At 42.3% G+C, this 16651-nt stretch overlaps 1 protein-coding gene across 1 annotated transcript in view; it reads right to left on the bottom strand.

Moving 5' to 3' along the window:
* Positions 1-879: 879 nt before the first annotated feature.
* Positions 880-16651, bottom strand: part of LOC118286959 (vinculin) — a 24142-nt gene continuing 8370 nt past the window's right edge. The window contains exons 2-21 of the mRNA XM_035611609.2: positions 14411-14481; positions 12548-12698; positions 11043-11151; positions 10559-10681; positions 10240-10400; positions 7409-7499; positions 7138-7285; positions 6468-6621; positions 6189-6364; positions 5692-5882; positions 4901-5100; positions 4068-4196; positions 3792-3941; positions 3523-3631; positions 3141-3443; positions 2931-3055; positions 2558-2737; positions 2276-2479; positions 2054-2158; positions 880-1954 (exon numbers count right to left, since the gene is read on the bottom strand). Coding sequence (XP_035467502.2) covers positions 1808-1954; positions 2054-2158; positions 2276-2479; positions 2558-2737; positions 2931-3055; positions 3141-3443; positions 3523-3631; positions 3792-3941; positions 4068-4196; positions 4901-5100; positions 5692-5882; positions 6189-6364; positions 6468-6621; positions 7138-7285; positions 7409-7499; positions 10240-10400; positions 10559-10681; positions 11043-11151; positions 12548-12698; positions 14411-14481 — 3027 coding nt within the window. The 3' untranslated portion in view covers positions 880-1807. The remainder of the gene's footprint in view (positions 1955-2053; positions 2159-2275; positions 2480-2557; positions 2738-2930; positions 3056-3140; positions 3444-3522; positions 3632-3791; positions 3942-4067; positions 4197-4900; positions 5101-5691; positions 5883-6188; positions 6365-6467; positions 6622-7137; positions 7286-7408; positions 7500-10239; positions 10401-10558; positions 10682-11042; positions 11152-12547; positions 12699-14410; positions 14482-16651) is intronic.

Genomic DNA, 16651 nt, shown 5'->3' with positions numbered 1-16651 from the left:
ATAAAAAGCGAAATTAGATCGAGTGCACTTGCGAAAGAAATTTAATCTCTGAGTTGCATTTCTCCTATCACTGAATTCTGGTTATCATATGTCGTGCTCAACTTCCAACAGTAGGCGTCATGGTTCACCCACTTCATCTTGCCACATTATGAAATTAGCTTTAAAAAAACAAAGAAAAAACACCACAACAGCCACAACATGTCAACCACTGACAGGTACGGTGAACAACATTGATGACTGAAAGGAATTTGTATGTTGATTATCAAGTTTGAACCCTCCTCACTTCACCATACGGACGAAAAGTTGAAAAATAAAAATGTGTGTCAAGGTCATGACTTATCTGCAGGTAAGCCAACAGTCTTCAGGGACCTTCCATCATCTTCCTCACCAGAAGTTTGACGTGGCTACACCTCTCCTCCTGGCTGCGGTTTCCGGAGAGCAACAAGAAAACGGTATAGTAGGACAGTAGGAGCCGGTCGTCCCCGTCTGGCAGGCAGAAGGATCAGCTGCCTCTGTGCTTCTCCGTGATTGTTTAGGTTCAGGGACATTTTCAATGAACTTTTCCTGTCAGCGCCCTGGGAAAATTTCATGTAAAGTTCGAGCCCATCTGATAATACAGCAGGGAAATCTGTGGAAGATTCACGACCCATCGGATCAGCATGGGACCCCCTGTGACCCTGCAAAAGAGGAGTGGTATAGATCCAGCAATGATTCTTTAATTGGCAGCATCGCATAAAATTTTCAATTGCAGTTTTTCTCGTTGATGTATGCTACAAATCTCCATCCTCTTGCTCCAACAATGTTGTTTGCATGTTGCAACAAGAAAAGTTTAGTAAAATAGCATGGGCATTTTGTGATGTGAAGATAAAGGGACATGCGTTTCTGTTGGCAGAGCCGGCCTGACGCGTGAGCAAACTATGCGCTTGCACAAGCCTGTTTATTGCATGTAATCTCAAAGCAACATGTGAAACCAAACATAGATTGACTTGAATGCAGGCTTGAAAGCAGTTTTCATCTATACCTGCATTAGAAATTGTAGTTATTTCTTGAATTAGCTTGTGTAAGTAAGTAGCCCTTATACTCAATCGATGACCAAAGGTCGACAGCTTTACTTTCAAAGGTCGTGGCAGACTGTCTTTGGCAGAACTTTGAAGAAAATAAACATCACAACAATTGCATTACAAAAGGTCAAATAAGGAACAGTGTTTCTGTTTCACTTGACAATAAAGAATACTGTAAACAGACATACAGTAATACCACTGGATATATTTAGTGTGTTCTGAGCGAAGGCCTACATTGTACTTGTAACGACTCCTAAATATAGTGTGCTTTTATTAGCAAAAAGGTGAGTCAATGATAATAATTACATTATCAGTAGAAAGATATAAAAAAAATGCCTCTTGAGAAAATCTTATTTAAATTTAACTTACTGTGGCTTGTGTCTAGAAGAGATCAAAAACAATCAACCTCACATTATATGAAATCCAACCGCTAATCAAAATATATATATTTCCTGGGATTTGTCAAAATAAGCTTTAAAACATATTTTTTTACACACTTTAGGAAAAAAAAAACGTTCCCAGTGAGAATCTAACCCATAACTCGTACTGATAGTCCCATTGTTTACATTCTACTAGAACAGCAACAGTAACAGTTACAGACAGGACCTGGGACTAATGTTGAAACCCATATTAGAGTGAAGGGCACGGATATCATAGCTCTGATACAGTATATATCTGCCCATTCAGGGTCCTCATGGACAGCTGGGCAGCTCCAGCATGAGGCAGGGGAACAGGGGGCCTTTCTCTCACTGGTACCAGGGGGTCTTCCTGACCCAGTGAAGGGTGAAACCTGCATCTGTCCGGATCTTAATGGAAGCTGCCTCGGCCTCCCTGACGGTCTCCTTCACAGACTGCATCAGGTTCTGAGCATTGTGGACCAACATCTCAGTGGCCTGGTGGAAAAATACATTAAGAGAGATTTAATGATGAATGAGACTGGAATGATCTTTTAGCTTCAGGAAAATGTATTTAAAAAACAAAACGTTGCCTACCTGCTCTGATTCCTCTTCGCTGATGTTGGTACGACCCAGCATGGTGGCCTTGACTGTGGACAGGATTTTGAGCTGAGTGCTGATGGTGGGAATGCGTTCACACACCTGAAACGAGGCCAGCAATAAGGACATTTAATACCAAAACAACAAAGTATCGTCTTTCCGCAGTGAAAAGCCACTAAAGCCATTGTTCCGCCGTTTGACAAAGACAGGTGAACTGACCTGGAGCAGGTTGGTCCGGATTCTCTTGTCGGTACACTGCTTGGCCACCTCCTTAGCCAGCCGTGTGACCTCGTCAGAAGCCTTGGCAATGTCTTTGGCGCACTGGATGAGGGCACGCTTGTTTCCGCCGCCTCCGCGCACCAGACGTGACATCTCTGCCATGAGCAAGGCCATTCGCTTGGCAGCGCCGATGATGTCATTTCCCTGCGAGGCACAACAGGAGCACGGTTAACGCTGTAGCACACGGCTTCAGAGTAGAAGCCCGTTACAGTGTTGACTTACTTTGCTGGACCATTTGCGGGCTTCATCGTGGAGCTGCCTGGCCGCCACCATCATGGGCTCATTAGCCATATCGCCAGCTTCAGGGAACTCCTCATCTTTCTCCTCAGGAGGAGGAGGCCTGGGGGGAGGTACCTCACCCTCTGGAAGAGGAGGCTTGGGTGGTGCTGCTTCATCGTTAAGCTAAGAGGACAAGTCAAAGTGATTATGGTTTGGCAGTCGATTTGGACTCTAAATAAATGTAGCATTAAACACTTTCATGTACTGCAACTGCCTTGGTTTGATTCTAGCCGTTTCTACTCTGTCTCCACTACAATTACTTAAAAATGTAAAATGCAAAGAAAAATCTTTGTTAAAAAGAAATTCGAGGACTTACACTAAGCTGTTCCAGTTCAGGAGGAGGTGGTGGGAAGTCTGGCTCTTGCGGCTGGAAGGCCTCCCTGACCTTTGCTACAGCCCCAAGAATCTTATAACCTGAGTCCAGGAAGCCCTTCTGAAGACCTGGCGATCAAAACGAACACACTACCACTTACTAGAAATACATAAAGAAATGTAATCTTAAAATCTGTGATTAACATCAGCTTACTTGGATCCTGGATATTTCCAGCCACAGCCTTGGCGTTCATCACCATCGGAGAAATTGTCTGGCTAAGTTCATCCGAAGCAGCTTTCACCATCTCCCTGAATTTGGGATCCTCAGAGTTCTCCACCTCTCGCTTCGCGACCAGGAGAATGCGGTTCGCTCTGCGGGCGATGCTGGTGGCGCCGGCGACCAGCATCTGAGGTTGGTGGTTGGCCATGGCCACACGGCACTTATCCAGGTCCTTCTTGATGGCCTCCTCTGAGGCATCCAGTAGAGATTTGGTGTCGATGGCCTCGTCCACCAAAACTTGAGACCCAAAATGTGTTAATATAGGGAATTATCACGAACCATCAGGGAAATTAAAAGCATGTTTGTTGTAGCTCACCTGTCATTTTTTCCACATTGTCAATCCACTGATTCTTCATTGTTTCAAAATGTTCATACGCAGCTTGGTTGCCAGGGTTTCTCAGCAGGATACGAGCCGCAGACACCACCTTCAAAGACAAACCGAACCATTAGATGTCTGTCCATAGACAACCGTTTACAAACTTGGCTCAAGAAGCAAGAAACACTTCAAGCTCTGTGGCTTGTGATGCGGAGTGGAGGGCAGACAAACAGGAACAGATACAATATAAACAGTAAACTGTGACATACTTGTGGTGTTATGTCTCTTGTTGACTTGACGGCAGCCTGGATTCCCTCCACCGTGCTCTTGTTGGCCGTGCCGACCGCAGCGGCCTTCTCTGCAGTGGTGCCAAGCTTATTGGCGTGGTTCTCAAAGTTGACAGCCCTTTCATCAAACACCTGCACACGATAAAATAAAACAATTATCCAAAAGGGCCAGTTAGAAATTACACAACATCCTGACAATTACTACATCAACCAGCGCAGTTAAATCACAGTTAGGAGCAGAGTGACTGTACCACTGACCTCATCTCTGTTGGGGGCGTCCAGGGGCGCTGTGGCAGCCACTGCCAGTAACTTGATGGGGGTGGTGGTGTCACTGAAGATGTCAGACACCTCCTGAGTCATCGCCTCTTGCATCTTCCCTTTAAGGTCCTGGGAGGAAGACAAACAGATGTTACAGCAGACTCATGGAGATTAATAATATAAATCTGTTCTGATGGAGCTTCAATACCCGCTGATAGAATACATACTTAAATACACTAAGGGCTGCAACTTATGATCATCAGAGAGATATATTTTAGAGGACCTGTAGATATTCAATGAACATTTATATAAACAGAGAAAAGCAGGCTTATACCAACTATTTTAAACATAAACCTTCAATTTGTTTTTGTTGATTTAATTGTCTTTCAACCACCGGTAAGATTCATGAACAATTGTTTCAGAGTTCAACTGATAGAAACACCAAGGAAGTAATTTGTAGAAACGGTTTCAAGGAGTTTGGAGCTTTGATTTTAATATATATATATATATATATATATATATATATATATATATATATATATATATATATATATATATAAATAAATTATGAATTATTGTCTTAACAAAAAATTGCTGACAGGGTGCTTTTACTTTTGAGCACATCTTACTCCTAAAACTTGTTCACTTTTACTTCATGTTTCCATTTTACCACAGTGCCGTTACTACTTGAACTTATTAGTTATGCATTTCTTCCACCACTGGTAACCAGCAGAGGGGGTTGTTTGTCTGTCTCCCTGCAGGAATCCTGATTTTCAGTATCACAGTGAAGCTCCACGTCTGAATGGGAATGGGACTGCTGTGAGCTGTCTTACTTTCAAGGCCTCCTGGAGCTGCTGAGCCACAGCACGGGCCTGAGGGGAGTCCCCTTCGCCACGGGCGGCCAGGTCGGCCAGCTGGGCCATGAGCTGCTCCACCTGCTCACATTTACCCAGCAGCTCCTGCCTGTAAGGCCCCGGCAGAGCGTTGGCCAGCCTGCGGCCCTCTGCCACCAGGCCGCGGATTGCTGCCTGGCCTGGAAACACGCACAGAAAAAAAATATAGTAAACATTATGTCATAAACTCTTGGTACATTAACACAAGCAAACATGTACTAAAGTGATAAGCCATCTACTTTTTCTGAAATAAGAATGTAAATATCCTTCCAGAGTTTTTAAAATGTTAATAATGCCATAACACTGTTAAGATTTGTATAAAGCACAGGTACAACTAATTCAAAATCAATCAATCAATTGTCTACAAAATGTCATAAAAGTGAGAAAAGTTCCCATCATGATTTTTGTTTTGTATGACCAACAGTCCTTTTTGTTGTTTTTATGTTTCATCTGTTATATTGTGGTAAGCAGTTCTTCTTAGAACAGCCAGCCTACAGCTGTGTTATATATGAAATCCAGGTTTTCAGCAGACAAGCTGAGACTAAAGAATGAAACAGCGCTGACGGGACGAGCGCAGTGTAATGTAGAGTACAGTAGAAAGCTCCATGTAAAAAAAAAGCCTATGGTCTGTGATTTAGCCACAGGAGCACTGGAAAGAATGTGAAGGAGTGTAAGAGAAAAAGATAAGAGAGATAAGTGAGGAAGCTGGTGAGGATGAGAGCCAGACTCACCAACACCGCTGTCGTCTATTGTGGGATTGTCGATCCAGCGCTGCGCCTGTTCGATCTTTCCCTCCAAATGAACAGCTGCCTTTGCAGGCCTGCTGTTGGCCACAGCTTTGTTGGTCTTGGACTGCAGGTTCTGCAGAGCTGTTGCGATCTGTTTAGCCAAAGCTCTGGCTTCGGGAGTGTCACCTTTACCCCTATAAGGAAATTAAAAATAGCAAAAATGTCTGAGGTGGCGTTTAATTATAAAGATATGGCTGAACTTACATCTGTGGATTGGCAGCTATAGTTAGAGTGCAAAGAACTATGAAATCACTTTGAATATGACAGCTTTCAAAGAGCCAGTTTAATCCAAATATGCAGTATTTCACTTAAAGTGTGGGGAAATTTGAACTTTTTATAGTTCGAGGTGAGGATGATGAAATTATTGAACTTTTTTAAGTATTGAATTAAATTAAAGCATCTGAAACGCTGTAATTAAGTGTGTAAGCAAAGTAACTTACTGTCTTCTGAGATCAGAGAGCTTGGCAGTCATTGCAGCAAGCTCTCCAATAGAGCGCAAGATATCATCTCTTTCCTTTGGATCCTCGCACATGTCTGCAATCTTTTTGGCCTCGATGAGCAGGGCCTTGATGTTCTCTTCTCCCTCTGGGCCACCATTGGGGTCTGCAAGCCAGTTCTGAAACAGGAAAGAAAAACACTCAAAACACCACCAAAAGCTTTTTGGTTTGAATCCATGTTTTGTGAGGCAAACTCTCTCGTACGAGGGGTTAATCACTCACTTGTGCGGCATCAATCCTTTTGGCGATCGCCTGCTTGGAGTTAGTCATAGCTTCCAGTTTGCGAGCAGCATTTTCCACCTTGCCAGTTAGCACGTCAAGCCCTTGGGAAACCTGCTGGGCCTTCTGCATGGCGGCTGGGGCTGCCCCCTGACCTCTGCAGTAGACAGAAAAAACATGGATACCACAAACTCCGGCATCGCTGTGCTTTGAAAAGGCCACACATGCAGACATCTACACGCTGGTTTATTCCAAAGCCTAAGCCTTATGCTCCCCCTTGTTAAAGAAAGGTATTTCCTATCTTAAAGCCTCTTTTTCTAAACTAGGCTCAGAGGCATCTCCCAGTTTTCAGAGAAGTAACACAACCAGGGGTTAAAGTAGATTATAGATTAATACCAGACAGCTGCTTTTAATCGAGTGTAACTCGATTCCCTGGTGATAATCAAATTTCACAGCAGAGGGATATTACTTCCACTCTTACACACTGTAATCTCCAATAACATACACTCGCAACCCCTTACGGATGGAAAATTGAACTACTGTACAAAAGGAGAATTTATCAAAACAAATTTCAAATTGAAATTTAATTACTGTGCATATTCGAGAAAACAAACAGTAACATATCATTAGGCTATTTAATCAGAGTGACACGTGAAAGTCTTTTATGATGTACCTGGCCCTCATCTCAGACACCTGGTCGGTCATCTGGCCCAAGGTCTTGGCCGTGCCCAAAATGTCTCGGCGCTCCTTCCCAGCGCACAATTCACCAACTTTCCCGGCCTCATCCAGGATCTGTCGAATGGCCTGCTCGCCTTGGTCACCTAGAAGCACAACATGCCCGGTGAGACACTACCAATAATGACACCAAATTCAATTAGGTCATCGGCCTGCGTACATGATTAGCGGCAGAATGACTAGTTTAAGGTGGAAGACACGTTTATTACCGGGTTGAGCGTTTGGATCCCTCAGCCAGTTCTTAGCCTGACCCATCTTTGAGTCGATGAGCCCCAGAGCCCTCTTCATGGCCTCTGTGTCCTTTAGGTTTAAAAGACGGAATAAATTAATAACTTAAAGGGAATCAATGAAACAAAACACCAAAAAAGGAATCGATCAACACCCTTTGTCATACAATGTAAGCCAGATCGCTCTATAAATCATGACATGATCATGTTACACTGGGATTTCGTGTTAAGGGTTAATTTAAGTTAATATTCCTGTCATACAATTATAGTCCTATTTAAAAACAAAGTCATAACTCATAGGAACGGAGACATTTTTCACAGTTTTGTGAGTGAGTTACGTATTCAGGAAGAGCTTCCGGTTCTCGACATTGCCATAATCAAACATTTGTTTAGTTACTGTAGCAAAAACCATACAGAAAAACCCATGTGTAGCATCACTAGCATCTGTAAGGCACAACCAAGTAGAGCAAGCTGTCGCCATTATTCTTCCCCATTGTCAATATTGAGCATGTCATGTCATGAAAGCCAAACGAGTCTCCGTTGTATCTCAATCAGAGCGGATAGAAATACAACAATCTGTCCCACAGCAGCTGACTTGACAATGAGTCCACTCATTGGCCAAGTCTGAGTCCTGTAGGGACGTGGGGATGGCAGGAGTCCGGAGCGGATGAATTAGTGGTTGAGTGAGCTTGTTTTTCGTGGTACAATAATAGGAATTCAGAAAAAACAAGCTCTTCATAATGCAGCTTGAATCTTCATCACAGAGTTTTGTAGTAAATCAGCAAAAACACTTTGATGGTTTTAACAAAACATGTCTGAGGCCCTGCAGTAATCACGCTGTCAGAGTAAAAGAGAACAACAAGCAGGGTTCTTTGCATAAGTGGGAGTGCGGAGTAACAAGAAGTAGAAAGGTGTGAAGTTACATCACAAGAGCTGCTTGGGTGCATTAGTTTTACTGTTCAGACTTCTGCAGCTACTGGTCTGTCAGTAACCAGGGTATGTAAGAAAAGATTAAAGATTCTTGCAGTCATGTCAAACGCGAACACACATCAACTACAGCTTATGACACAGAGAAGGGTTCTGTTAGAAAATTCAACATGGTTCATGACATTAGTGGGGATCAGGGAAAGCCAGGGGGCATTTTTTAGTTTTTAGTGTTCAAGGAAATAAAACATGAACACCATGTTGGATTAAAAGGAAAGAAAAACATTCATACAACAAAATTCATATGAGATTTTTTATGTGTCCTCCTCCTATGGCTGTTTAACACCGGTACAGATGAGAAGAAACCTGATTAGTCTAGTAAAGAGAGAGGGGAGTGAGTTCTAAGGGGAATTCTCAAAAATGACACCCAAATCAATACTGCACGAGTCAGCTCAATCAATAACCAGAGAGGCTGAGGCAAAAGACATAGGGGGAGGACACAAAAATGTTGATACTATGTCATGATGAGGCAAATCAAATCCAAAAACAGAAAGAAAACCACATAGATCAACATTTATGCAATTCAGCCAGTTTAACACATTCAAAATACACCATTCCAAAAAGCCATATAACAATATTCTGATTTACCCTATTAATGGATAGTTAACAGTTTAACCTCACTACGGTTCCGCGGCTCAAAAGCACACAATGGCACCACAAAGCACAAGACAGCACACACATCTGTCAGACATGCCGCCGCACAAACAGGGGCGATAGAAGTAAGGCTTACCTTCTACAGGGGGTGAAGGGAGAAATAAACAGTAAAAAGAAAGGAAGAACGACATAAATACAAATATTTAACTGGACATACTAAGTGGGACCAACAAAAAAAAGTGTTGACAGAAGAAAAAAGCGGCACATTTAGGTAACAAGCAGAATTGTGTTGCCCTATTCATTGATTTATATCTCAGGCTTTCAATACTGTTGTTAATTAAATTCCTTTGTAAATGATTTTGAAATCTATTGATGAAAAATCATGTATCGGGGCATTATCTCTGTGGTAGAACACGAGCTGGTGTCGCTGATGGCCATCAATTCAGTTTCTTGGTTTTTTTTTTAGAAATAAGGGTCAGTGAAGCTTTTCTATTATAGACTTCAGGCAGAGTCATTTACATGCACTCGCCTGTCTCTACTCTTAAACCTCTTGATACAGTCACTTGTTCTGACCTTCTGATCATCATGGCTTTTGAAGGCATGATTTTTTACTAAAGGAAAAAGTTGGGTGGCAATTGGCAGTGCGTTTTCCTTGAATTGATATTGTCCCTAATGTTGATGTGATTGGTTTATATGTAGTGTGATCAGGGGTCCTTTTAAAAGAGAACTTGCTCTTAATGGCCCTCCCTGTTTAAACAAAGGTTATAATCATCTGGAGAGTGCTGGAACAGGAAAGAAGCAGAACGTGCAAAGCGGAAAAAACATTAAAGAAGCCGAAAGATTTACCAGCCACACAGTGACAGAGAAATTCAAAGCGTTCCTACTTGTGTAAAATACAGCAAAATCTTTTTATCACACTTGTCACCTTTGAAATTAGGTCCCCTGATGAAACAAAGTGTATGTCTGGTTAAGAATGGTATAGAAATGCACCGAATGACATCACATTCATAATCTCTTTAGTCTGCAGCCACAGTAGGGAGCAGACAAAATTTAATTTTGCTCATAAAATATCACAGGTTGTGATCCATGAAGTATGAATACAAAGAAAACTGTTTAACACTCAGCAGCTCAAAGGGGAAAACAGTCTTTCATTTATGTTTACATGACTTTGCGCAAAGCTCCTTTGCTAGCCATTGGTAAGCTACAGTTACAAATCTATAGTTAATTGTATGTACCTTGTTGGCCCAGGCGTCCTCATCCCAAGATGTAAGCTGCAGCACTCTGATGATCTCGTTTATCTCGGCACTCATCTTCTCAAAAGTGAAGTTACGGTTCTTCAAGGCCTCCTCCACACCCTGGCTGCCAGATGTCTTGGTTGTTACAAATATTTTGATACCTGAAATGCAAAACAGTACTCTCAACAAGCAAGCAAATATTTCTACTCACTAAAGTACTGTGTGTCTTTGTTTTATGTAAAAAAATAAATTAATAAATATATCTAAAAAGGCCGCAGTATCTAAGAATTTCTTCTCTATGAAGGAGGCGTATGATTACCTGAGATGAGGATTGGCAGCAGCTCTTTGACTGTGTTCATGGAGTTGACCAGCATCACACGATGCTCCTGGTGAGTCAGCTCCTGCTGTCGCTCATCTATCATCTTTGCCATCTTTGTCATGCCTGGACACAGGCAACAAAACAAGAGGTAGAATGGAAAAGAATTAGTACATTTAAACAAATGATGCACTTGAAGTGTAATCTTGTAGTTTGACCAGCACAAAGTATCATAAAAACCCTTTAAGTAACACTTTGTATACAGGGCTTATTTCAACATTCAGGTACACATTTTACAGATTTCTGCTGCAAAATTATCATTGTATCCAGATGTCACAGAATGTTCTGGAAATGTTCCTGTTGGTGAAAGGTTAACTTCAGAAAATGTCCTGACCCAATTTTCGGGACATTTTCCGGTTCATATCTGAAAACAGCTTAAGTGTAGACTGGAGTATAGTAATCCTGCCACTGTGTCAGAATAACTCACCTGGTCCCAGGTTCTTTGTGTACGTGATCAGATCCTCCATAGACTCCACCACCTCTGCCACTGTCAGGTACTCAAGGATGCCTTTGCATACGCGGATTATTTTGCGGACCTGTGATGATGGTGGGAAAAAAATGATACATTTTACTGAAGAAAAGTGATTCTGCAAAAGCCCCCCTTCCCTCCACTCACATGCCCTCTGATTAAACTCTGACAATGCTGCCTATTGACATTCCAGCCTCTTTGTGCTGGCACTCCTGCTTTATGTGGACTGCTGGAGTCACCACTCCACTACAGAGAGCGTTCCCTGAGCTGCATTTGAAAACACAACGGCGCCGCTGACTGATGACTCCTGCTGAGTCCTGGTGACGGCTGCACACAGCGCCGGGACACCCGCCTGGTGATGTCTGCACACAGAGAGCTGAGCTGCAACTTTTTCTATTTTACACTCCATCCCTGAGAGGATAAGGAGGTTGGACATGATAGATGATACTCCTGCCTGGTATAAGATACAAGGAGGGTTTGTGTAAGAAATATGGAAAATTCATTCAAGGCATGTCTGTTACATTTATCTACATCTCTTGTCCTCTTCATAAGCATTACAGTAACCAAGAGGAAAGCAGGGATGACTACTGTCCTTATACCAGAAGAGCCTGTGGCAGCAGACCTCTGTCATGCTCAAGTGTCCATTAAAAAGATATTAAAGCCCTTTCAGCTCGGCTACTGCTCAGTGAAAATCAATGATACAACCCTGAATACAGTTACAAGCTTCTCTATAGCAATGCTCTGTCCATTTCTCAGCTTCGATTGTGTATAAACAGTGTTGATCAGTGTTCTGGCCTATCCCAACCACTTGCTATGATACAAATACAGATATTTATTATCTTTTACTGCCTGACCCATACTTTTTCATATGTCAATCATATTTGTGAAAAATAACAACAATCTGAGAGTGACATTTTGGCTGATATTCTAGCACATGTGCAATCAGATTTGGTTACTAAAGAGATATGATGAAGCGAGGTCTAGGACAGGATATACGATGGTAAAAAAACAGCTCATCACAAATTCGGCTTCCAGCTTTTATTTATACATATAACCACCAAAGCACAGATGTAGTTTTAGTCATCTTAAACATCATATTTAAATATAAGACCTGTCCAAGTGAGAGGGGGTAAAAAAACATCAAAGCACATGTCAGCGCACACCATTTTGTTCTCATGCTTTATTAATGCACTGGGAGAACTCGGAGAACAAGAGTAGAAAAATCAATTCGTCCACCATCAGGAGTCTCAATAAAGCATCATTGAATTCACGTGTGTTTCTGAAGTTGGGTGCACAACCACATGCTGCAAAATGTATGAAATCACAAAACGGATGAGGTGTGCAAGAATACACTAAACATCTAAAAGAGATGATATCTAGCAGCGTCACTAAATCAATATTCCCTCTCAGCAATCTGCCAGCTGACAGACTTTCCAAATAATATAGAGTAGATGAATGAATACCTCGGCCTCGTCAAAAGTCAGGAGCAGGTCAGAGGTCCCAGAGAGGATGCCCCGGGAGCCATCGATGAGGTAATCCCGAGCAGGAACGGAGTACGGATCGGCTTTCAGCATGGAGGCAGCCTGCACCAGCTTCGTGCACGCATTTTCCACTCTGCGGAAAGCAGAATACCATTGATTTGGTGACCAGTAAAAACAAAACGAAAAAAAAACAGACCTCAAAACATGTCATGCTGATGATACGAAGCCTTTCGGAAGCCAGATGGACATTGCAGATGGAAAAGGCAAATTGCTTGCAGCAATTACAGAAGCTTGGTGACACAGCAAGCCACAACCTAAAGGTACTACTGTCTAAATATGACTTGGTTTCATTTCCTCTACTTATTTGCTTTTCATCACATTTTAAGCAATTCATATTGTGAGAGTTGGTGGAGTCTGAATCCCAGATAAAAATAAATTCATATCATCCTCCTCATACATTTATTTATATATGAACTTAAGGATTCAAATCAATCAACCTCATTAGTTTTGACTTTAACTAATACTAGATGAAAAGACAAAATTTGATATATCAGAACTATATAAATAGAATTGACTAGACCCAATTTGACTTAATGCTCTATCTCATAACAGAGAAGGTAACTTGCTTTCACAGGGCGTGACTTGCGCCTCAGCATGTGGAGCTCCGCTCTGTCTGGCCCCGGCCCAGTTTAACTCCTGCTCCCACAGAAATGTAAAATATTGCCTCCTGGGTGCGATGCACTTCGTGAACTCCTGAGCAACAGAAAACTGCAGACTCAGGCCTTTGATTCTGCGTCATACATGCCACTTGCATAGCATCCGAACAGCCATATTGCACAAAAAAATGGGCAACAAGCCAAGGATCAACACATGTTCTAATTCCCACAGTGCACATTCCTACTTTTGTCTACCTACCAAATGTTGCCACAGTAACATGGGAACCGTAATCATTATTTTCAAAATTTTAGTCGTTGCAAAGGGGCCAAACGGGAGAGGCCCAGTTTCCATTCTTCAGGAGGAGCAAGTCTCCTGGAGGATAAAGGCTAACGTATGACATCGAAGTCGACTTGGAGAATTTGGTGTTTTTGCAGAGCCTGCCAGCCGTGTCCTTCAGTGTGCACTCGCGAGAAACAGCCATGCATTAACCGGACGCCGACAGACACTATATTTAGTGAGGGAAACGCATTCCAACGCTTGTGCTGATGGATGACGACAGGGTGACGATGTGACTTTGAGGCGCCAAATGTGTTGAGCCCGACGACCTGTGCCTGCCAATGCGTTTCATCCCTGACCTTGGGTGGTGTGGGGGGCTCCTACAACCTGCCTCTCCCTCGCTCGACTGTATTCTCTCATGCAATAACGATCGGTGAAACGGACAGACAGCAGCTGGGCACAAGTTCATTATTTATGGGGATGTGGCTTCAAAAAGGGATACAAATACTTGTGTACACTTCTCTTTATCTTCATCAATATGTAAACTTTATATGTGTGAGACTTAAACAGAAACGAAAAGCAGCAGCAGCAGCAGCAGCCAGTGGCTCTTATATGTATGATGACATGTACAGTATGGGTTTCTCCTTCAGGGTAGAGTAGCTCCGCCCTGGACAAAAATGTATCTACAGTATGTTACACCAGGGCAAGACTCTGAGGCACTTAACATGCCATGTCTGACCTTTGCTTGGGCACAACCAGTCATTACTGCAACAGATAAAGAGAGAAAGAGAGCCAAAGAGAGGCGAGTGGGTTCCATATCGTGTAGCAAGAGAATCGCTTCATCTAAACACAACGGAGAAGTTTTGTCGTTGTATGAATTTGAAGTCTGCAAATTGATCCTTTTGTGCTTACTTGATAAAAGCTGGTGGCATGTCCCTTTTCATGATCTGGTCCTCTGTGGTTTGTACAGTCTCCTTCCCCACCTGGAAAACACAGATACTTTATGATCAAAAATCAGTCACCAGAATGAAATACACTAAAGAACCCAAGAGTAAATTAAGGAAAAACGTTGGAACTTAGTATAAACACTCTTTAATAAATCAGTAATTTCCAATGTTTTTGTCCAGTAAGTTTCAAACTGACAGGGGAGGACACCCACACTGTGCAGGTCATTGGTCACGTTCACCATTTATACAAAAATTCTTATGTGAGAATCTTTTTTCCTTTGAGGATATGAGAACCTTGCTTTATCACCTCTCGTCATAAAAGGGTTTTGTGAAGGATACCGCAAATAACTAGGTTATAACAAAACCTGTGTATTGGATTGGATTAAATAAGAGGAAATGCTTTAACTTGACAGTTTTTTTATTTGGGAGCTGCTACAGGTTCAGCCTTTATTAATGAAAAGCCAGTTAGCTACTGTATCATATTAAGTTACTGGAAAATGTGGGAAGCAGGGTCTGACTCCAGCTGAGACATGACACACCCACCACCACAGCCCCAGCCCTGATGACTGGCTCATCAGTCACAAGGATTCGGTATCAGTCAACACTTTAGGTCCAGAAGAGTCAGCACAATTGCACTTTCTCAGTCGTGTTTAAACTTTAGATCTATTACAAAGCTTGATGCGACTTGAGCAGACATTTTAAACATTTCATGTGCATGAGATAAGATACTTTTATCTTTAATTGAGCAGGTTTCCAGGAGGTTGTCCCGTTACTTGTCCAATATTTCAATGAGGCAGCTGTTGGGGGGGCACTGGAGCCTCAGCACAGTTATAATGTGTAAAGCAGCTGAACGCCTCCTCTCCCGCAAGTGCCAAAATGACTCACCTCCCCCCCTCCGTGACCTCAGCTCTGAGCGGAGACACAATTCGACCACGACAGGCTGTCTCGGGTGAGTGATCACACACATTCATACCGGGACAAGGATCACGTTGACTGGGTTAAATGAGCTGCATCACTGCCCAACAGCGAGATGTTGAAACCTTTTCCTCCACATTTTAAATTATTGTTTGTAAGTTTAACAAATATAAACTACAGGAGCAACCACACTGTCCCGCGCATTATTCAGCAATATGTAGCATCTTCAACATGTTCAAATGTGCTCAACAGCTAAATCTTCTACCTGCTAAGTAATATGCTATAAGCAAAACAAAGTTTAGTAAATGGGTTAGGGTTAGGACAATTGATCATTTTAATTGTGTAAGTCATTTATATCATTCAAATTTCCTAATAAGGGAACGTACTGAAAATCATTTTTAAAGGATAGATTCTGCTTCCATCTTGGTTATTTAAGATGTTGTCTGGATGCTGTGGTGTGGAGAGCTTGTCAACGTGTCAGACTGCAGGCAGTAACAGAGCCATTCCAGATGGTTGACGTGGATGGTTGAAAGGGAGCAGGGCAGAGATGCATCTCTTCACTCTCTTTTCACTGGACCAGAGGGACTCTTGAGTCACTGAGGGGGGGGGGGGTTATAAATTACGGGCAAAGGTTGTGCTAAACTAAAACTGAACCTCAGCAGATATGCCACCCTGACATTCCACCAATAAGTGGCTCTGAACAAAAGCCAACAACAACTAAAAGCTGTTCCGTTCCTTTCCAACTGAGGAGACGCAGCAGGGCTGCAGAACCGGGATATAGGGCACAGACAGAGCTTTAAACATGCAGTAAGTGATGGGGGGAGGAACTGACACAATAATGTTACAGCTTTACACAACACTATATAACACACACCCTGACCTGCTCTAAGAAATGAATACCCCCGTCTGGCCTGGAACAAACCATTTTGTGTGACAGGCATATATTCTGGCTTTTATGCATGTTATAAACTTGGCATCTCCAAAGTATTTCACAAGACATTATAGAGATGAAATGATGTAACTCATATTATATGTTGGGCTGTTTTTAACTTGACAATGTGAACTTTCATTTATGAAAGACACATGTTTGCTATCTTGAGTTTAAAAGTTCCACACAGCCTGTTGCATGTGACTGATGGTCTGACATGAAGCTTGTAAAATTGCCACATTATAGATTAAAGTATTCATTTAAAATAACATTCAGACATTAGAGGACGCCTTCTCAAAGGAACCTTACTGCAGTTCTGACTGGAAAAACTACATTTGCTTGTGTCATCTCCACAAATTACGA

The sequence above is a fragment of the Scophthalmus maximus genome, chromosome 16 (genome assembly GCF_022379125.1).
Source record: "Scophthalmus maximus strain ysfricsl-2021 chromosome 16, ASM2237912v1, whole genome shotgun sequence".
NCBI classification, from domain to species: domain Eukaryota; kingdom Metazoa; phylum Chordata; class Actinopteri; order Pleuronectiformes; family Scophthalmidae; genus Scophthalmus; species Scophthalmus maximus.
The sequence above is the reverse complement of the archived record's forward strand: the minus strand, read 5'-3'. Positions and strand labels throughout refer to the sequence as shown.